This window comes from Condylura cristata, unplaced genomic scaffold, assembly GCF_000260355.1.
Source record: "Condylura cristata isolate star-nosed mole 26May11 unplaced genomic scaffold, ConCri1.0 scaffold00001, whole genome shotgun sequence".
Classification (NCBI taxonomy): domain Eukaryota; kingdom Metazoa; phylum Chordata; class Mammalia; order Eulipotyphla; family Talpidae; genus Condylura; species Condylura cristata.
The window spans coordinates 10,039,504-10,059,128 of NW_004567102.1; the positions used below are offsets into that span (position 1 = coordinate 10,039,504).

At 48.0% G+C, this 19,625-nt stretch overlaps 3 protein-coding genes across 4 annotated transcripts in view; 1 reads left to right on the forward strand and 2 right to left on the reverse strand.

Annotated features, from left to right (window-relative positions):
* Positions 1 to 1,486: 1,486 nt before the first annotated feature.
* Positions 1,487 to 6,059, reverse strand: YIPF3 (Yip1 domain family, member 3). Its single transcript, XM_004673517.1, has 9 exons — positions 5,791 to 6,059; positions 4,984 to 5,181; positions 4,695 to 4,801; positions 3,191 to 3,236; positions 2,965 to 3,057; positions 2,680 to 2,811; positions 2,389 to 2,502; positions 2,067 to 2,190; positions 1,487 to 1,971 (listed from the first exon to the last, which is right to left on the reverse strand). The coding sequence occupies exons 1-9, from the start codon at positions 5,869 to 5,871 to the stop codon at positions 1,823 to 1,825; spliced, it is 1,044 nt and encodes a 347-aa protein (XP_004673574.1). The 5' UTR covers positions 5,872 to 6,059; the 3' UTR covers positions 1,487 to 1,822.
* An 82-nt stretch (positions 6,060 to 6,141) lies between these two features.
* Positions 6,142 to 9,784, forward strand: POLR1C (polymerase (RNA) I polypeptide C, 30kDa). The gene is made up of 9 exons (XM_004673519.2): positions 6,142 to 6,263; positions 6,358 to 6,429; positions 7,670 to 7,777; positions 8,007 to 8,139; positions 8,395 to 8,514; positions 8,600 to 8,752; positions 8,894 to 9,043; positions 9,158 to 9,274; positions 9,413 to 9,784. Exons 1-9 carry the CDS (start codon positions 6,198 to 6,200, stop codon positions 9,529 to 9,531), a joined length of 1,038 nt encoding a protein of 345 aa, XP_004673576.1. The 5' UTR covers positions 6,142 to 6,197; the 3' UTR covers positions 9,532 to 9,784.
* Positions 9,785 to 11,301: 1,517 nt separating this feature from the next.
* The window catches only part of XPO5 (exportin 5), a 50,081-nt gene continuing 41,757 nt past the window's right edge, over positions 11,302 to 19,625 (reverse strand). For both annotated transcript variants that reach the window (XM_012722582.1, XM_012722574.1), the window contains 11 exons: positions 17,919 to 18,015; positions 17,025 to 17,161; positions 16,002 to 16,099; positions 15,375 to 15,421; positions 14,835 to 14,932; positions 14,213 to 14,281; positions 13,371 to 13,453; positions 12,795 to 12,902; positions 12,522 to 12,659; positions 12,199 to 12,363; positions 11,302 to 12,032 (listed from right to left, as the gene is read on the reverse strand). In XM_012722582.1, the coding sequence (XP_012578036.1) occupies positions 11,895 to 12,032; positions 12,199 to 12,363; positions 12,522 to 12,659; positions 12,795 to 12,902; positions 13,371 to 13,453; positions 14,213 to 14,281; positions 14,835 to 14,932; positions 15,375 to 15,421; positions 16,002 to 16,099; positions 17,025 to 17,161; positions 17,919 to 18,015 (1,178 nt within the window). In that variant the 3' untranslated portion in view covers positions 11,302 to 11,894. The remainder of the gene's footprint in view (positions 12,033 to 12,198; positions 12,364 to 12,521; positions 12,660 to 12,794; positions 12,903 to 13,370; positions 13,454 to 14,212; positions 14,282 to 14,834; positions 14,933 to 15,374; positions 15,422 to 16,001; positions 16,100 to 17,024; positions 17,162 to 17,918; positions 18,016 to 19,625) is intronic.

Consider the following 19,625-nt stretch of genomic DNA (forward strand, 5'->3'; position numbering starts at 1 on the left):
GCGGCGGGCGGCAGCTCCGGCTTCGGCCACCGCTCCGGAGCGGGCGGCGGGTTCCCATGGCAACGGCCGCGTCAGCGTCACTCGCCCCGCCCCCTGCTCTGCAAAGGCCACGCGGGTCCACGAGGTTTGCGTACGCCGGGTAGCTCAGGAGCCGTGGGGACATCCTTCGTCTTGAGTGCGGGGCCAGGTGGAGGGAAGGAAGCAGACCTGGTGCCCGGGACCCACCGGGGCTCGGGCGAATGGAGGCACATCACACGGCGATGGCGTTTTAGAGCATTGCCGAGTTCTTGGGATCTTTCCCGTCGTTCCTCATTCCAGGGGCTAGAGCCCCGGTATCCTTCGCCAGGCATGCACCCCCCGTCCTGCACGATCCTCCCCAGAGCCCTTTACTCACGCCCGCTGGGTCCCAGCGTCCCCGCGCGGGTGACCCACAGCATAGCTTGAGCGGATTTTCCAGCCCGAGGACTTCCCCGCGTGCCCGCGTCAAGATGGCGGCCTTGCAGCCGCGGCCCCAGACGCCAGGGCCGGGCAGAGGCGCCCCGAGCTGCCAGACCCAGAGCAACTCCCAAGGGTCCCTGGGGCAGGTGAGCGACAGGTAGACACAGCCTGCTGGTAAAGTTCCTTTCCCAGGTACCTTAAAGGGTACGGCTTTGAGCGGTTCAGTATTTGAGACTGGGTAGCCGAAATAAAGGGGTTGCCTGCCAGAATCAGCGTCCTGGAATGTGGACTGGAGCTCATGAGACGGGCACCTGCCTAAGAGGGTTAGAACTTTGTCCTGTGATGAGGCCATGGGGGCCCCACATAAAGTAGGGCAAATGTAGGAAGGCCTGTCTCTGCCCCTTTATTTAGGAGGGAGAAGTGCTGACCTAGATTTATTAGGGTAATGATTTGGAAACACAGTATTTTTGTTAATAAAGGGCAGCCAAAGACCCTATTCCAACAACCATGTGAGTGAACTGAAATGGCGAGTAATGGGAGGTGGAAGTGGATGGTGCCGGGCTTGGGGTGGTGGTTTTAAGCACCTGAAGAGGAAGGGCGAAGACTTCTCAAGAGAGCTTTGTTCCTCTCACCCCAGGAAAACCAGGGCTAAGTCAAGCCTTGGCTAGGAGCGCCTACAGGAGCTATGTATTCCTACAGAGGCCCAGGTGCCAAAGGCCTTGCAGTGACGTGGGGCTGAATCTGGAAGGTTTTGTCTGGTTGTCCTCCCTCCACTGGCTCTGAGGCTGGGCCCAGGACTCCAGCTCAGCGCACTGTTTCACCAGGTTATGGTTCATGGTTCTTGTGTCTGAGGCCTCCTTGCTGCTCCACAGGGGCAGGTGTGACCCCTGCCATCAAGGCCAGGTTTCCTGTTAGGTTGCTGCCTTCAGTGCAGACTGGGCTCACCTTCATCCTGCCAGGATGAGGGTATAAAAAAGGCAACATGTGATACTACCACCACTGGAAAGTACAGGAAGTAGGTAGCAGGGAGAACCACTGAAATGGTAGCTGCTGTTCCAGACTTCAATCAGTATTTTAATTACCAAGTCTATATTTAGCAAGACAATGTGGGAGAGATAGAGAGGAAGGAAGGGGCAGGTGGTGAGAGGGCCTCGGAGGAGCTGACCCATTTTCCATACTGGCTGCAGAGCCCTGCAGTCCTGGCCAGGAGTTCCTGGCCTTGTGCCCTTCAGAAGCCCTCACAGGCGTCAAGGAGATGCTTAAGTGGCTACAGCTTTGTGGCAGCTGCAGACTCCATCAAAGAAACACATGTCGTCAGTACTGTCCTTTCATCTTCGCCGGCACAGCTGAGGGGAAGGGGGCCGGCTGAGGTTTCCAGGCAGGGTCAGTGTGCCTGCAGGGTCATCACAACAGCCTTGGCTGTGGCGTTGAGCATGGTGGTGGGAAGCCTAGCAGCAGGGAGCACAGCCGGGATGTCTCTGGGAACTCTCTGCATGGGTGGGATGTTGGGGCCCTCCAGGGTGTCCAGGATCCCTGAAAGGAGGATGGAAGGTGAGTGAGTGCTGGCTGGGCCCATGTTCAGCAGCTGTTCCCGCTCCCCCCCATCCCTAGGCCCTTTTGTCACTTACCCTCTACCACTTTGTGGTAGGCAAAATGCAGATAGAGCAGGAACAGCATGTGCAGGGCAGCTAGGGTGCCACAAAGGAGCAGCCGCTGTGTGGGACCCACAGTTCGTGACACCAACACTGCCACCTATGGCCACAGGAATACAGCTGACGGAACCTGGCTCCAACATGAGCCATGTGCAGGACAGTCCTACTCGGGGCAGAACCATCTCTGGGCTCTTCCCTCCCACTCTGAATCCTTTATAGGGTTCAGATAGAGCTCTGGGCTGTTCTCCCAACTCTGTAGTGGGACAGCCCTTTTCTGGAAACTTGCTACCCAGCTTACCATGCGCAGGGTGGACAGCCCACCCACCAGCAGCCAGAAGAGGTAGAAGAGGGCATGGAGGTGGATGTTATAGGTGATGAACAGGACAATGCAGTGTCCAAAGAGGCCATAGCCCTAGGACGAAGGATGGTGGAGAGGAAACTCATTCAGGCTGGGCTGGCCCTGGACCCTCACAACGGTCCACTAGCCAGCTCATCCCATTCTGACCTTGGGCCTCATCAGTGCAGAGGCGAACCAAGGTGTGGCTACTCTTAAGTTCACCCTTGCCCACCACCGTGCTGGATTCCTTACCAGCAGTGCCAGCATCTGGAGCATGGTGATTTGGGCGTTGCACAGGTAGGCGAGGAAGTAAATGAAGGACGAGACGCCCAGCCAGTAGCCGAAGCAGGTGCCAATGGCTGTGCCCATCAGAGTGCCTTCCCGCTGTGGGGTGAAGGCTCTACTTAGTCCTGGGGTGGCCTCTGGTCTCAGCCCCAGGGCCTTCCTTAGGGGCCGCTTCTACCTCACTTCAGCATCATCTCCTTGGGCAGCTTTAACTCCATTCAGCCACCCCCCAAAGTCCTCTGTCCTGCTTACGATAATGGTGTCAGATGTCTTCATCCCGTGGAGGAGGATGGCAACCAGCGTGAAGACCAGCATGAGTGGTCCATAGAGCTCACCTGCAATTTTCTGTCAATATACCAACTGATTTAGGCTGGAGGGTACAACGGCTTTTCTGTTTACACTACCCAGCCTCTGCCTGGTGCCCGCCCTCTGCCGTAGTGCCTCCCCTTGCTCCTCCAGACATGCCCCCCCAATTCACCTGGGGGAAGCTGACCATCTTGATAGGGATCATGGACTCCAGGAGCCTGGGAGAGGAGAGGAGAGGAGAGATGAGAGCAGAGGCAGTACTAGGCAATGAGGTTTTGAAGGGTCTGAATCTCATTCCTCTAACGCCAGAGAACATGCTGGATAGTAATGGGAAAAGAGGATAGTAAAGACAGAGACTGAGGAAATCACTTCTTTGTCCCTACCCAGCAAGGCCAAGCACCTGAGGCTGTGCTGACAGAAGCATGGAGACTCAGAGTCCATTTGGGCCTGGGGAGGGGAAAAGCCAAGTGGCTTTTCCATCTGTCCCCTTTAGGAGTTAGGAAACCTGAGCAGCAAATGCCCAGAATTCAGGGCAGGGTTTAGAAGGAAAGTTGTTACTTGCTTCCTGCCTCTTCCTGCTTACTATTCCTCCAGGCACCACTGAGCACTGAGCATTTTCTTGAAAAATGTACTCGAGGGCCCTCCCTGGTGGTGCAATGGGTTAAAGCGCAGCACTATGAAGCGGTCCGCAGCTGCTGCGGCATGAGTTTGATCCCCGGCCCGGGAGCTGACCCACATGGCGCAGCAGACCTGTCTTGCCCACTGCTCCCCTCGGCAGAGTGAATCAGTTGATCTGCCTGTTCTGCTCCCCGCTCTGTTTTTGGTGAATCCTCTCACCCCCCCGTGCCCCAATTCTGTATGCATAAATAAATCTTTAAAAAAAGGATTTAGAGGGATATGAAAATTCCAGGAAGAAGGAAAGGTACAAGTCACCCCCCCACTCTCTTGGATGGCCAGTTCTTAATAATACTTTGGATTTTGGCAAGATTTTACATCCTCAGAGAAGCCTGCCCTGTCCCACCCTCCGGCCTATACTGTGTCCTCCTATGTGCCCCTTCACAGCAAAGGAGTGCTCCACTGCAATGCCTGCGGGCTAAGCTTCCAGTGACCTTCACCACTGTGCCAGACACTAATCAGAAAGTAGTACAGCTCTGTGTCCAGCACAGAGCAAAAACTTATTACTTGCTGATTGGAACTATGTATTTAATAAACCTTGGTTAAGTAAAAGCATACACAAAGATCCGAGCCAAGATCAAATCCAGTTCTTGAAAAATCATTCAACAATTACTGATGTTCTAGGACTGTTATGGTGCTAAGAATAAAAGGTAGAACAGAGCCTACTTTTGAGGAGATATCCAGGGTGACAGACCCAGGAATAAGTACAGCACTTGACAGGAGCACAGTAGATGTCATTGTGGGGTGGGGATTGAGGAGTGGGAAGCAAAGAAGGGGCACTTAGAGCTAGATTTTGAGGAAAGATGAGCAACTGACTCGCTGGAGAAGGGGAGGAGGGCAATGTGTTACCACTACTTCCTGATCCTGTTTGCTGACAGGTAAGAGGGATGGTGTGCAATGAGGAGGGCTGTTAGGAGCACAGAGAGGACTTGTTTTCTGGATGTAATTTTAGATGAAGAGCTAGATGTTAGGAGGGCAGCTTCTGTTAGAAGGATCCTCACCTGCTTCGCACCTGGGCAGGCTCCACATCAAAGTAGGGTCTCAGGATGTCGATGTTGGCGTATAAGCTGAAGGCCCTGGAAGCTTGTCTCTTCCCTGCCTGCCACATCTGAAGTAAGGAAGATGGGGGTTGATGGGTATTATGAGGCTCTTGGTTCTAGGCCCTGTGTATTTCCTTTTGGATTTCTACATAGTTCTAACCGAACAATCTGGGGTGAACTTTGCCAACTCCAGAACCTGAGGCCTATGTAGGTGTACTTTTCTACTTGCCAGGGACTTGATCTTGCTTACCTGATCAGCCACCTGCCGGCTCAGCTGTCCCTTAAAGCCCTTCATGCCCAGGAATTCTCCATCCTCCTCTTCAGCAGCTGCTGCATCGGCATCTACTTCTTCCTCCCGCAGACGCTGATGCAGCTCACCCATATCCTCAAAGCTGGAGCCCGAGGTATCGTCCATGTTCTCCATGTCAATCACTGCTGAGCCCCCACCCTGTGAAGACAATGGCTACTAGAGGGCAGGGTCTTTCTGCTCCATTCTTTAAGTCCACCTCTACTCATTTCAGGATTTGGAGTACTGTTCTTCCACTGCTAGGGTTGGGACTTGGATTCACCATTTATCATGCGACAGCTTCCCTCGTTTGCTCTCAGAACCCTTTGTTGCTAGCTTTGGCGCTCTGTAGCTTAGAAAACTTGCGACCTGTCTTCTATGCATATCTTTCTCCTGCCTTCCCCGTGGAAGTCTCAAAGGGCTGCAAATCGCCGATTTCCTCTGCCTCTCCCAAGTCCCAAACAAAGCTGTGCTGTTTTTTAACTTGTGCCTGTGAATCCCGCCCCGTGCCATGACCGAGCCCGACCGATCTCTTGTCCCTAAAACAAGAGCGGGCGATCCAGAGACCCGGAGGCTGTCCGGCTCGAATGCCAGTCTGAATCTTTAAGGCCAGCACTAGCCACACTGACTTGACTGTGTACGACCTCCCAAAGGAGAGGAAAGATGTTGCCAATGGAGCAGCCTCTCGGGCCTCGAGAGCGAATCCCTACGTCACTTCAGGACGGCTGCCAGCCCTGGGACTGCTGGCAAGCGGAGCCTCAGGGCCATTACCTGGATGTTTTCTTCGAACCCTCCCCATTCCGGGCCGGCCCCGTTTCGGGCGCCACCACCCGGCGCCGCCGTAGTTGCCATGTCCCTCGAGGGTTCCCGTGGCCGAAGTCCGCGCTAATTCCACGCGCAGAGGAGCGGGAGAGACTTCGGCTGGCAGGAGTGAGAAGTCCAGGGGCTAGAAAAAGATGTGAGATTAGCCGGAGCGCAGAAAAGAGAAACCCGGATGTTTGGTCAAAACTGACTTCCGGAAGCTGGGGACGTGGACAGGGACGGGAGGGCGGGGGGGAGTGGCGGAGAAAACCTCGCGATATTTGATTCCGGGAGGCGGCGCGTCGCTACGGAGACGGTGGAGGGCAACTAGAACGCACGCGCGGGCGTCACTCCTCCGTCACGTGTAGAAGTTGAAGATGGCGGCCGCTCAGGTGGAAGAAATGCGGAGCCGCGTGGTTCTGGGGGAGTTCGGGGTTCGCAATGTAAGCTTTCTGTCCTTGAGCTAGGGATGAGTGGGAGAGGAACAGGGACGGGTTGAGATAGCCGTGGAGACGGACTTGTCTTTCTTTGATTTAGGTTCATACTACCGACTTTCCCGGTAACTACTCGGGCTATGATGATGCTTGGGACCAGGACCGCTTCGAGAAGGTGAGTGGCACTGGAGATGTTCAGAGAAATTAAAAGGGGCCTGCGTGCGATCGGAGCAGCTTATGCGTTAGGAGCTGTCTTTTGTGTTATAAAACGTTCCTTCAGAGATGGGTTACACAGTTTCAGCTCCGTTCTGCGACCAAGATGTTCATTCTTACTGGAGAAGATGCCATGTAAATCAATTATTCAAATATAATGTGGGAGAGTCAGTTGATAGCAACAAAGGATGCCAGGGTTTGGAGAAACGGGTATCAAGGGTACTCTGCAAAGGCACCTAATCTGGAACGGGAAGGGAGCCAGAAGTATGAAAGATTTCCTGAAGGAACTGCCACTCGAGTTGACGTTCAATGATAATCAGATTAGAGAACAGCGAAGGATGAGGAGGAGCTAATTTATGAAGGCTTGTGTAAGCCGAGCTGTGGCAGCTCTTTATCGCTAGAATGTTCAGCGGTGGGCAAGGTTGAGGTGTCCCTTAGGGAGCTTTTGAAGAGCAGTTAAATAGATTTGATCAGATCCCCAACTCTAGTTAGTGGTTGGGAAAGAGAGGATAAATTTGAGGAGCATCATGTATATGGGCAGGCAGATTTGTGACCCGATAGCAAAGGGAAACTGAGGTTGAAGACATGGACTAAGAACACCAAAATAGAGCTAAGGGGATATAGAAGGTAAATTTGGGCAATGAGGAGGAGTGTAAAATGATCTCGCCTAGACAACTGCTTTGATAGATGGTAGTATCACCCAGGAGAAGTGGATCAGGGGAAGGGAAAGATGATGTATTCAGCTTTGTGCATGTTGAGAAACACAGCAGACTAGTTGAGTATGTTTGAAAGGAGAGCAAAATGAAAGATAATCTTGGGAGTAGTTGTTACAGATAAAATTATATAAGGTTGAAATCATCCAGACAAAAATCTGGGAAATAATCACAAATTTTTGGAGGAGGAAGATAGTGAATTTAGGTTCATCAGAGAAAAAGAACCAGTAGCAAGTTTGTCAACAAATTTAGAATTGTCAACAATGTTAAATACAACAGCATTCTAGAAAGAGTAATAATGTCAACTAGACCGAACAGTTTGGAAGGCTGTTTTTTCAGTAATAGAGTCTCAGGATGGTCTGGCTAGAAGCCATATTGCAGACGGTTTTAGGTTTTTGGAGAAGGGAATGTTACTAACTTGAGGGGAATGCTGGAGGAGGTACTTACTAGATAGGAAGCAGGTTTCATTTGTTTTTCCCTTTCCTTCAGAATTTTCGTGTGGATGTGGTACACATGGATGAGAACTCATTGGAGTTTGACATGGTGGGAATTGACGCAGCCATTGCCAATGCTTTTCGACGCATTCTGTTAGCTGAGGTACTGGCAGGGCATGGTGGTGTGGATGGAGTTGCATGGGGAAGCTGTGCTATCACCTCACTTGTATTTTCTCAAGCTGCTGTTCCTTTTTTCTTAGTATTACTTTCTTCTTGTTGTCAACTTAGCAGGTGTTCTGCCAGGAGAGGTCTCTTCCTATCTCCCTGTGTCAGTTGGGAGTAGATGGGTTGTCTAAAAAGTCTTTGTAAAGTGATTATGTATTCTTGGGCAGGTACCAACTATGGCTGTGGAAAAGGTCCTGGTGTACAACAACACATCTATTGTCCAGGATGAGATCCTTGCTCATCGCTTGGGGCTCATTCCCATTCATGCTGATCCCCGTCTTTTTGAGTATCGGAACCAAGGTGAGGATTTGAGAAAATTTTGGAAAAGGTAGAGCTTCTCTCAAGCTTCTCTCTCCTAGACTGTGTTAAAATCCTGGACTGGCTACTGTCAAACCTCGGGCAAGTTACTAATCTTGGTATATTAGCATTCTTGTTAGTGACAGCACTTGCCCCCCTAAGTTTGTCAAGAAGATTGAAAAATGAAATGTGCTCACCACAGTGCTTGGAACTCATGTTCACTAGCTCCTTCAGTGCCGCCCTCTTCCCTTCGTGCAGGAGATGAAGAAGGCACAGAGATAGATACTCTACAGTTTCGGCTGCAAGTAAGGTGCACTCGGAACCCCCAGGCGGCTAAAGATTCCTCTGACCCCAATGAACTCTATGTGAACCACAAAGGTGAGAAGTGGTCGGTGGACCCAAGGCCTATCTGTTGATGGGTGCTAGTTTTAGGGAATGAACTGTGACTTGCTTCTTCCTCCAGTCTACACCAGGCACATGACATGGGTCCCCCTGGGGAACCAGGCTGACCTCTTTCCAGAGGGCACTATCCGACCAGTGCATGACGATATCCTCATTGCTCAGCTGCGGCCTGGCCAGGAGATTGATCTACTTATGCACTGTGTCAAGGGGATTGGTGAGAACCCTGTGGACTACCCCACACAGGTGGTGGCGGTTAGTTTGTTGTGGGGCAAGGTTTGACTTCAGAGACTCAGCTGAGCCTTCACTGTCCTCAGCATTGGGAATGCCCAGACTCTGCTTTCCCGGTCCCCTCCAGGCAAGGACCACGCCAAATTTTCTCCTGTGGCAACAGCCAGTTACAGGCTTCTGCCAGATATCACCCTGCTTGAGCCTGTGGAAGGAGAAGCAGCTGAGGAACTTCGCCACTGCTTCTCACCTGGTGTTATCGAGGTGCAGGAAGTCCAAGGTAAGACATTTGGGATAGTGTTAAATGAAGAACTAATGCATATTTCTTTGAAGATTGAGCAGAGAGAAGTAAAGGGTCTGCTTACAAACTTTTAACATAGTTTGTTTACATTAGGTAAGAAGATGGCCAGAGTTGTCAATCCCCGTTTAGATACCTTCAGCAGGGAAGTCTTCCGACATGAGAAGCTAAAGAAGGCTGTACGGCTTGCTCGGGTTCGGGACCATTACATCTGTGAGTATCACCTGGGGGGTCGGTGTGAAAGTTCTTTGGTGCTTCCTTGTGTAGTCCTGTTGTGGAACCTAGCAGTAATTTATACAGGCGTTTTAAAAGGCAAGCCCTGCTGGGCTAAAGTGTCTCTTTGATCCCCAGTCTCCGTGGAGTCAACAGGGGTGTTGCCACCTGATGTGCTGGTGAGCGAAGCCATCAAGGTGCTGATGGGAAAGTGCCGGCGGTTCTTGGATGAACTAGATGCTGTGCAGATGGACTGAGATTTGCATCGGACTTGTTGGCACACGGGGCTTGGATGCTTCTGAGGCAAGCTGAAGAGTCTGGGATCTTGCCTCTCAAACGACTGCTTTACTATTGAGGGGCCAGTGCGACTAGGGTTCTGTCCTGAGTTTTCTGGACAATTCCAGCTTTATTTAGTCAATACATTTTGTTAAATGTGCTACAATGTTATTTTCATGCCTTTGTGAGGCTTTAATGTAAATAAATTCACATCCAAAGCAAATTTCTTGTGTCAAACTGCTTCAGTTTTGATCCAGAAATACCAGCACCTCAGCACAGGGTTGGCATTAATTAGCAGTTAGGAAAAATGGGCTCAGATATCACTGTAGGTCAGAACCAAGTCTCTCTGAAGCCTCACAAGAAATGTCTGATTGAGGTGTTCTTGGGTCCAGCCAGAGCCCAGAAAAACTTTGTGGGCTTAACCTATCTCCTGCAATACTAGAGAAAAAGTTACTAATAGAAAAAAGGATGGCCCACAGCAGTCAAGTCACATTGCTAGAGCCACGTGAGGAAGAATGGCAGTTCTCTCTGGGTAGTCCCCTAGGACAGGTCCAGCAGCCACCAACAGCAGCACTGAAGGCGTGGAGTGGGCTGCTTCATTTAGGCGTGCCAGAGTGTCTTTCCCTAGCTGACATGTTTCAGAGGTTTGACAGCAGTCCATTAGTAATGGTCCTTTCTGTCCAGTCTCTTAGCTGGATGCTCAAGAGAAATAATAACCCTGGAGTATGTCATTGGTTTGAAAAAGGCAGATGGGGCCCTTTCTGTATGAAATTGAGATTTTTACTGACATGCAAATGTGCTTTAGAGTTAATGTTTCTACAAAAGATTCTATAAACAATAGAAAACTTCTAGCATGAAGTCACAGGATGTTAAAAATATTACAACACAATAAATACACCTATGCCCTCTATAGCCCCAACAAGAGAGGAGTAGGCAGTGATCAAATTTGGAGGTAAACATGCTTTCAGACGGCCTTCACACAGTTGACAACAGGCCCCAAAGTACCACCCAGAAAGAGGGTGTGGGGCAAGTTTGCCTAAAAATAGCTGTTGGGGCAGGGGACTCCCAAGTTCTGTTTCCCCAGTTTTACCTCTCCCCAACTCTACCCTACCTGGGATTCTGTTACTAGTTAAAAGCTGTAGCTTCTGTCCATCCATGCTGCTCCACCTTGTCCTCACCAAAACCTGTTAGCAGACTGGGCTGATGACAGACCTCTGTGTACACAGAACACAGTGACAGACATGGGTTTCTGTGTGGACTGAACCTCACCCTGCCAGCAATGATCTAAAGGCTAGGGTCCTGCAGCCACATCCCCTGTGCTTACAGGGCTCTCTAGCGGCCTTGAGAATGGACTGGAAACTCACAATACAGGCTTGATGGGAAGGCATATTTCATTTTCTTTTGGAAATGACCCAAAGTGAGAAGTTACCGGGGATCTGAAAGCATGAGATTTCCTGAAGGCACCTGGACTCAGCTAGTCCTAGAAGAGACTAGTGGCTTTGCTAGCTGCTAGTCACAGATGTAGCTTCATTGGTCTGGGTTATCTTTAGATGCTAATGGTGTCATATGACACTAGATAGGGTACTGTGGCTCTTGTGCCTGAGTGGAGCCTGGGGTTTTGGAAATCACACTGAGGGGTTATTCGTGGAAGGGCAAGATGTGTGAGCTGTTTGGGGGAGTTAAGAGATGCTGGCCCAGCCCTGGTCCCTGAAGTTACACTTGATACTACTACACCCAGAGCTTAGCAGTAGCCCATACCACGAATCAGGTGATCAAATTCCTGCTCAAAACAAAAAAGGGGACTGGCCAAATTCAGTTCACAGTCAGCACCTAACCCAGACATGCCCCTAGGAGGTGGGGGGAGGTTCCCTGCCAGATCAGCAACCAGGGGGCTCAGGGACCTGCAGTGCTCCAGACGCAATCTGGTACAAGCAGTTCAGGGGTAAGCCCTTCTTACAAGCCTGACCAGTTGCAGTGTTGCGTACTGCGCCCCTATAGTTACTGTTCTGCACAGGTGTATGGCTGTATGGGGGCAGGAGGGTGTGGGGGAAAGGGCTGCCCTGCTCTAGCTTTTCTCACTTGGAAAAGCCAAAACTCCACGTAGGATGGGCGCCACCTGGGAGATTTAGACAGACTGGTTTTAAGCCCTAACTCCATTTCTTGATACTTTAGCATAATTATTTCTGGCCCAACACAGGGCCCACTCTCCAACTCCAGACCTGGATCTCTCTCCAGGCTAACAATGGTAGAAAGTGAGGTGGCAGTGGAGAGAGGCCTAGAGATTAGCTACAAAGGGGAAGAAGAGATGATGATAAAGGCCAAGGGAGATGCCCAGGAGCTTGACTCAGGGTTCAAAGATGGCAGCTAGGCCGCCCTCCTCTGTGTCCAATACTTCTGTCTCCAGCATAGGCTTTGTTTTCTTGAAAAGGGAGGGAAGATTCTTAATGTGAACTTCTTTTCGGAACTGCTCTCCCAAAGGTTTCTGTGGAAAACAAAAGAGAAATAAATAACTAATGCTGGGCCCTGACTAGTAGTTTGCTTAAAGGTCATCTTAGCACAATGGTCAATGACTATAGCTGGTTTTCGGTTAGCCTGTGCACACAGTCCTCCACTGCAGGATGTTAGGAATGTGATGGCGTGTGACCTACCCCAATGCAACCAGCAATGAGACGTTTGAATTGGTCCTTTCGGCGTTTGTCAGCTGCTTTTTGCAGAGAGGGGTTCAAAAGCTTGCAGTCAAACTGGTCCAGAGACTCCTTCTGTATTTCAGGAATCTGCTCCATCACAGCTCTAATCTCGAGGTACCTGGGACGCTGAGAAGTGAGGATAAAACACTTAACAGTGTAGTTTTGGGCCTGCACTGACAACTTGGCAGTTACTCCATTTAGGGTAAGGTCCAACTGACTGGGAGTAGGCCATTTTTGTGAGGTGGGATGCTGCAGCCACCCCGCCCCATGCTTTCTCCACTCACCAGTGCCTCGTAGATCTGGAAGGCCAGGTGGACCAGGGAAGCCATGCAACCATCATGCTGCCCGTGTGTTTGTAAGCCCTTCAGTACGCTGGTGAAAAGCCACGTAACTGCATCTGCAAGCAGTGTTCCTGACAGCACCTGGGGAGATAGCTGTGCTCAGAGCCCAAAGGGGACCCTGAAGGCCCTAGGACCCCAATCTTTCCAACTGGTTCAGTCAGTGCTCATTACCCAAACATTTCAGAAGAGGCAAGGAGAAGGGGTGGATAATCATACTTGTTTGAGGAGTGGCCAGCAGAGCTGTGTGGTCGTCCTTTGGCAGGACAGAGTATCCTTCCAGGCCAGGGAATTGAAGGCTGTAATTAACAGAGCTGTACAAACATCCTAGTAGAAAAGGATGAAGGATTATAAGGGAAAAGAAGCATAATTTTCCTTGAATACTCTTTTATATTAGGAGATGGAGTTTTAATAAGTGACTGTGTAAATGATAAAAGTGCACTGAAGCACGAGAGTTTATTTTCTCTTTATCAGGCTGTCAAAAAGAAGAAAAGCTACCAATAAAGAAGTGAAAACCTATGGGCAAGAGGTGTCAGAGATCAGGCTTAGGTGACAGAATACCAGGCAATGGTATTGATATGCCTGTGTTTTTCTGAGAATCTGCCTGCAAGCAAGGGACACAGTATGACTTTACTTTTTCAGGGGGTTTTAGGAACAAGGAACTTAAACTCATAAATAAGAGCATTACCCCAAAATAAACACTACCAAAAAACTTGATGGCACCACAGAGTGAGAATAGTGGGGACTGGCTCCCTACCTGGACAAGGATAAAATACATCTGCTCCCTTTACCTACCTCATGTTTCATTAGACACTTGCCCAGATCTGTAAGCTCTGCCATGGCTGAAGGGGCTACTTCAGTGGCCATCATCTCTTCATCTGTAAGCAGAGAGTAGAAAGTTAAGTTCCAGTCTTTCACAACAGAGAATATTCTGTTCTGACAGAAGCCTATAAATTAAAGGTAAGCTGAGTTTCCTGGGCTAATTGGTGGTGTGCAGTGTGGAATCTGATGGCCGCTCATGCCCCTGTGAAAAGGTGTGGAAGGCCCTGGCCACAGCAAATCTTCTAGAGATACAGCCAGCTTTATAACTGGGGAAGGAGGGGTTTCCTGGACCGAGCCTGAGAGTCAACAAATGCTAAGGATCTTCCATTACTGAACAGATACTTGAAGACCCACTGTGGCGACCGCTGATTTAGTTACTGGAAATAGCAGGACTAGGACCAAGTACCTTTCCTGATGGGATTTTATGTGCTAGTGAGGAGTACAAGTGAATAGGTAGTGACAGGCATTATGAAGGGGAAAATAGGGTAGAGAACAGTGGATAGGGGTGTTATTTTTGATAAGTTAGTCATGGAAATCTTGGAGGTGACATCTAAGCAGAGACTTTAATGAAACAAGGGATAGGCCATGCACACAGGAAAAACAACCGTAGCTAGAATAGCTAGCAAGTGCAATGGGTGAGGGGGGAGTGTGCTAGGGAACTACAGCAAAAATACAGCATGATAGAGCTGGATGAAAAAAATCTCATCCAAGCTAAATTGCTATACTCCAATCTCCACTGGAAACTGGCTTGGTTACAGAGGATAATAGGGAGAAGCCCAAACAGACCTCGCAGTGCTGTGCGACAGCTCACTTACCTTCTCCATCTGCAGGGGGCGCGGCAGCAGCAGTATGGTCAGCACCTTTCTTTGAAACACAGCATACGGCTGAAACAGGAGATCAGGGTTACTAGATTCATGCTACCAGAAAACAGACACTTTGCCTAGTGGATCCCAGTCTGGGAAGGTGATTGGGGGGAGGGAGCCCAAAGTCAGTTTCCATTCTCTCTTCAATAGAGGCATTTAACCAGACTCTTCTGGCTCCTCTTCGTGTTCAATTAACTGAAGGGAAATTACAGAATTTTCTGTGAGTTGAGTGACCAGAAGAGGATGTCTGATACATCCCTGTCTACTTTAGATCTCAATGTGATGACCAAAAATTGAAAATCAACCACCTTCATGCCCAAGAATTAAAACAAACAAAAAAAACCCCCCATCAAATCTATAAAGCAAGGAAGTTACTGCTAATGTTAATGCAAATTCCTGCTAGTCTTCATATTCTGGCCTTACAACTCTGTCCAATTCATAAAACATCCTTATACTACTGCAAACATTAATTTTTGTGTCCATTTTACCTTAATGGAGGTGAAGTTAGGTGAGTGACCAGTTCTTTTTCCAGAAAAATTCTTTCTACCACGACTGGCTTTCACATGGCACTTACTGATTAGGTCCATGACTTCTCGGGTTAACATCCTCACCAGCTGCTCCTCCAGCATCTCTTGAGATTCTGGGTTTTCATCTGCAGTCTCATCTTCTCCACTACGGAAAACCAGGAGGCCAAGTTCCACAGGAATACAAACCCGAAGATATGAAGAAAGCAGTGACTCCAAGCGAACACTTTCTGCCTACTTCCTTCTCATGATCACTTCCTTCTGGTCTATAATTTAAACAAATGTTGGGAATGCCCAGCAATGATCCACTTCGAGAGTATTACCTGTGACTATATCCAGGTGGATAGAAGGTGCTGGATCAAAATCCTAAGTGAAGAAGGATGTCTCAGCATCCTCTTAGGACAGCTGAAGGTGGCCCTGATGAAGGTTTCATCTGAGCTACTGGGGAGAAAACTAGTCATCCACCATCTAGACTTGGAATGACTATAACGCTCTCTCTGCTAATATAGCTGTGGGATGGCAGACTCTCCTTTTCACATTCTCCCATCCCATCCTGGCAGCCAACTCATCTACTGAGAGATGTTTCTTACCACAGCAGGTTCCTCTGGTTGATGACTTGCCATTTTTGGGAAAGCCTCTGGGAAAACAAACAACAAAAAAATAAGTGCTAGAATTGGAAAGAAAGCTGGAACAATATCTAAGGGTCACTTCATGGTTCCAACTAGACAAGGATTCCAGATACTAATGAAAGAGTCCAGGGGACCCCACAAAGTTAACAATGCAGCCAGGGTTTCCAAAACCTCCCATATTCATGATGAGGGCAGCCTATCACACGACCCTCCTCATGGAAGTATCAACATTTTAGAATTTCTGGGTCTCTCTGAACACATTTGTCCTCAACCCACCTGGTTTCCCTGTTTAATTTCAGATCAGAAAAACAAAGCACCCAGGGAAGCACTGCCCCCGTTATCCCCCTCAGCTAAAAGGTCAGGAGCACAATCTAAGACTACATGTGCTTCATGGACAGCTGTACCAGGGTAGTTCTTGGTGGTGGGAGAAGGGGTGTGATCCTCTACAATGAGCAGCCTGCTGGGCCAGGATGGTTATACTGCCATTCCGGCAGGACTAGGAAGGCGGCACTTTCAGGAGCTCCTGACTTTCCTTCAAGGTCACCTGCCCTAAGTGGTTTTGCTACCCTTTCCCGACCCGTTTCTTACCATGTGGAGGTAGGTGAAAAGAGGCCCAAGGATGGGAGATACCAGGGCTTCATAGTGCTCTGGGGGACAAAAGAGTACCAGAGGCTTCACAAAGACCCCTACAGAGCAGGTTAAGAAATTTTAGTAGCGAATACATACCCCTCTCTTTCTAAAGCACCCCCCTTTACCTACTTGACAGACTGGAAATCTGCCAGGCAGCAGGTTATGCCCTTAGCCAGTCAATCCCCAAGGGACTTGCAATATGCCAAGAACATTCTGTTAATAGGCAAAAATCTCAAGTTACTTTCTGAAAATTCTAAACTGCATGGATACTAAACATTATTACTTTTAGTTTAACTATTCTTTCTACCAAGCTGGAATAGGCTGATCCCCTTGTGATAAACTTTCCTTCACCTGTCTGTATAATGTAACTTGAGAGAAGAGAGACCCATGCAAAAATGTCTGAAATGAAAGTGAAGTATGAAGTACCTGACAGAATACAGGGAAGGAGGCCCTCCCTGGTGGTGCAAGGGGTTAAAGCACAGCACTATGAAGCTATCAGTAGCTACCTGCAGCTACTGCAACACCAGTCTGACCCCTGACCAGGGAGGTGACCCACATGGCAAAGCAGACCTGTCCTGCCCACTGCTCCTTCAGCAGTGTATTTCAGCTAGTTTGTTTCAGTCAATTTGCTCCCTACTCTGTCTCCTGTGAATCCTCTCACCTCCCATACCTCTAGCTTGTACCCCAGTTCTTGTATGCATAAATAAATAAATCTTTAAAACAGAAAAGGAATAAATGTTTTATCTTTTATCATTTCAAAAAGTGGGATAAGAATTTACCCTAAATAAAAGATCTGTGGATCTCCTAGACTGCCTGTGCTATGTTTACTTCAATCTTATTCTATTAATGTGATTATTTTTACACTTAGATAAATAATTCCATCCATTCCACACAGCTTAGCACTGCCTCCTCTGGAGCCTGAACTGTTCCTGTCTTCATCTTCTGGCCCTTTGGGTTACCTAGGGACTTTTGAAAGGATATGAAGCATGGGTCTGAGTCTGTAGTCAGGAATGTTGTTCAAGTTGACAAAGGCTGAGTTGAGAAGCTGGGTAGCAAGGTGCTCCACAGTGTAGAAGTCCTGCTGCATGGAAGGGCCTGCCTTCCCCAGGATATGGAAACTGTAAGGGAAACCGTGGGTGATTAGAAATCCCTGACTGCCCGAGGAACTTCATTTCTAGCCTACACTAGGCCTGCTCAAGCTAGAAAAGCAACTGTGTCTAGTCCTAAAGAGATGTTGAGTTTAATCAGTATATATTCCTAAGATGTGGACTTAATCTTTTATGAAAAATGAAAATAATATCCTGTCCCCTTTTAAGGAAGCTTTTTACTAGATGGTTGCTTCTTTTTCAAGACAAGATCAACAGGAGCCTTCATTATTTAACAAGTAATGTGAATTTACAATGCTGGGTCTCTTGCGCTGAGTGCTGACTGACTCCAGCACTGTGTCAGTGAGGTCGATGCCCTGGGCATGGCGGCATGCTGAAGGGCCAATTACCCTCCCACTCCACAACCAGGACCCAAAGCTGCCTCCAAGAATACCATGAAAAATAGGCCACAAGCAGTGAGGGTATGAGAAAATGCATTCTTACCACTATAGTGTGTATAGTGTACCTCTTTCTTTGGTTTCATCATTTTATGCACTGGAAACAGATAAGCTGGCATAAAACAGCAAGTCATGGCTAAAACTGAGGCACTTATGTCAGTAATAAAAAGAAGGGCTACATGTAAGTAGCCCTTCTTGATTTGACCTAGAATTTTTAATTTCCTGGCAAATTCTTGCACACTATGATTCTAGATCAAAAATTCAACCCAGAGCAAATCCTATACATTATTTGTCTAGGAAGAGAATAAAGACAGGCAATATTAGTTCCTTACCAGTTCTCATAAAGGGTGGAGAAGAAACGCTGCATTCTTTCCAGGACTGTTTTGTAGACAGGATAGTCATTCAGTTCTAGGAGTGGTTGAGGTAATCCTACAAAGACAAGTTAAGAACAAGCTTTTCCACTGCTACATGGGGGCCACATCGCAAACACCACCACACACATGTGCTTTGGGGAGATGAGAGACGCAGCAGTGCTGGAAGTCTTCTACCAGCTAGCTTGCTAACAGTTCCCCTAAAGGTGATTTCCTACACCATCCTGATAGGGAAAGGTGAAAGCTACGTAAGCAGCCAGAACTACAGACTAGACCTAAGGATTCCAGATTCTATCTTGGCTTCTCTGGTGGCACTTTTGTAGCAGAACACACAATGACAGATCAAAATGATCTCACCAAAAAGAACTAGAATAGCCCTACTCCCTTCTCAAATTATGTAACTCCCCATTAAGCAAAGTTTTATACAGAAGTCCAAGATATACAGCATATCAAAATGAAACTCACCTACGTGTAACAATTGTTTTTAAAAGATGTAAACTTTTAATCAGAGGCAATTTTGCATTTTAAGTCATTTTCATGGTTAGAAGCTGCCAGAGGGAATTGTCTATCCATTCTAGTATGTTTTGGTTGAATATATTATTTGCACAGCAGAAATTTCTGGCTTAATTTGAATAACTGAGAATGAGTGGTACAGCAACTCCTACTTATTATATTAATGGCAAGACATTTTTGGAAGTTCTATTACTCACTGGTGACTGTCAGTGTAGTGGCACCAATGGAAAAGACCCTGGACTATGCAGAACAAGACAGACAAGGATGAGCCAACAAGCAAGCTGACACCCTTGCTTCCATAAATGCCACAGCTGAGGAATACACAGAGGACTGGTTAATAGTAGCCAGGTCTAAACAGAGGTTATAGCTGGAAATACTCGTTGGCTGTGATGTGATCCAGCATGAAGTTTCACAGATGGGAACAAGGTTCAGACAACTCTAGACATGTTTTTCTCTAATTTCTAACCACTGCCTATCTTTCAGTCACCTCAGTGAATGCTTTCTACTTCCTGGACAAACAACCTCTTTTCTGCATGTTTCAGGATCTTGTACCCACTGTTGTGCTTGTCCAGAATGCTTAGCATCTCTTCTTGCCCTCAAGTTGTTAGTTCTTACTCATTCTTTAAGTCTCTCCACTGGAGGCGACCTTCTGGTCGCCTTGAGGCTGGACTAGGTCTCTAATTAAAACACTCTTCCATAGCCATTTTCCTTCACACAACAGCACAATTATCAGTGCATGGTTATAAGCTACTTGGAAAATGAGTTAATACAATATTCTAAATCAAATTAACAACTAGAAACATGGCTTAGAATCTATTCCTGTATAAATTTTAATTACATTTTTTTTTACTAGTGAAACAATTTAATATCTTTTATAATATAAACGCAGGAAAATATGCTTATTATCTTACAGGTTAAAAAACAAACAAACATGTTTTACTTACCTATCTACCTAAATCTCAAAGAAGGGTTAACATGTTAACATGGGGGGTGAGGGGAGAGGGAGGAGAAATTACCTCTGAAGACCTTTGCTGTATACTATACTAAGAGAATGAGTACATGCACTGTTTCTAGAGAGTTCGCAGGAACTCCATCTCTCTATTTCTGAATAAACAGGTAGCCCAGATAGTGCCGAGTGAGGAGGAGAAGAGACAG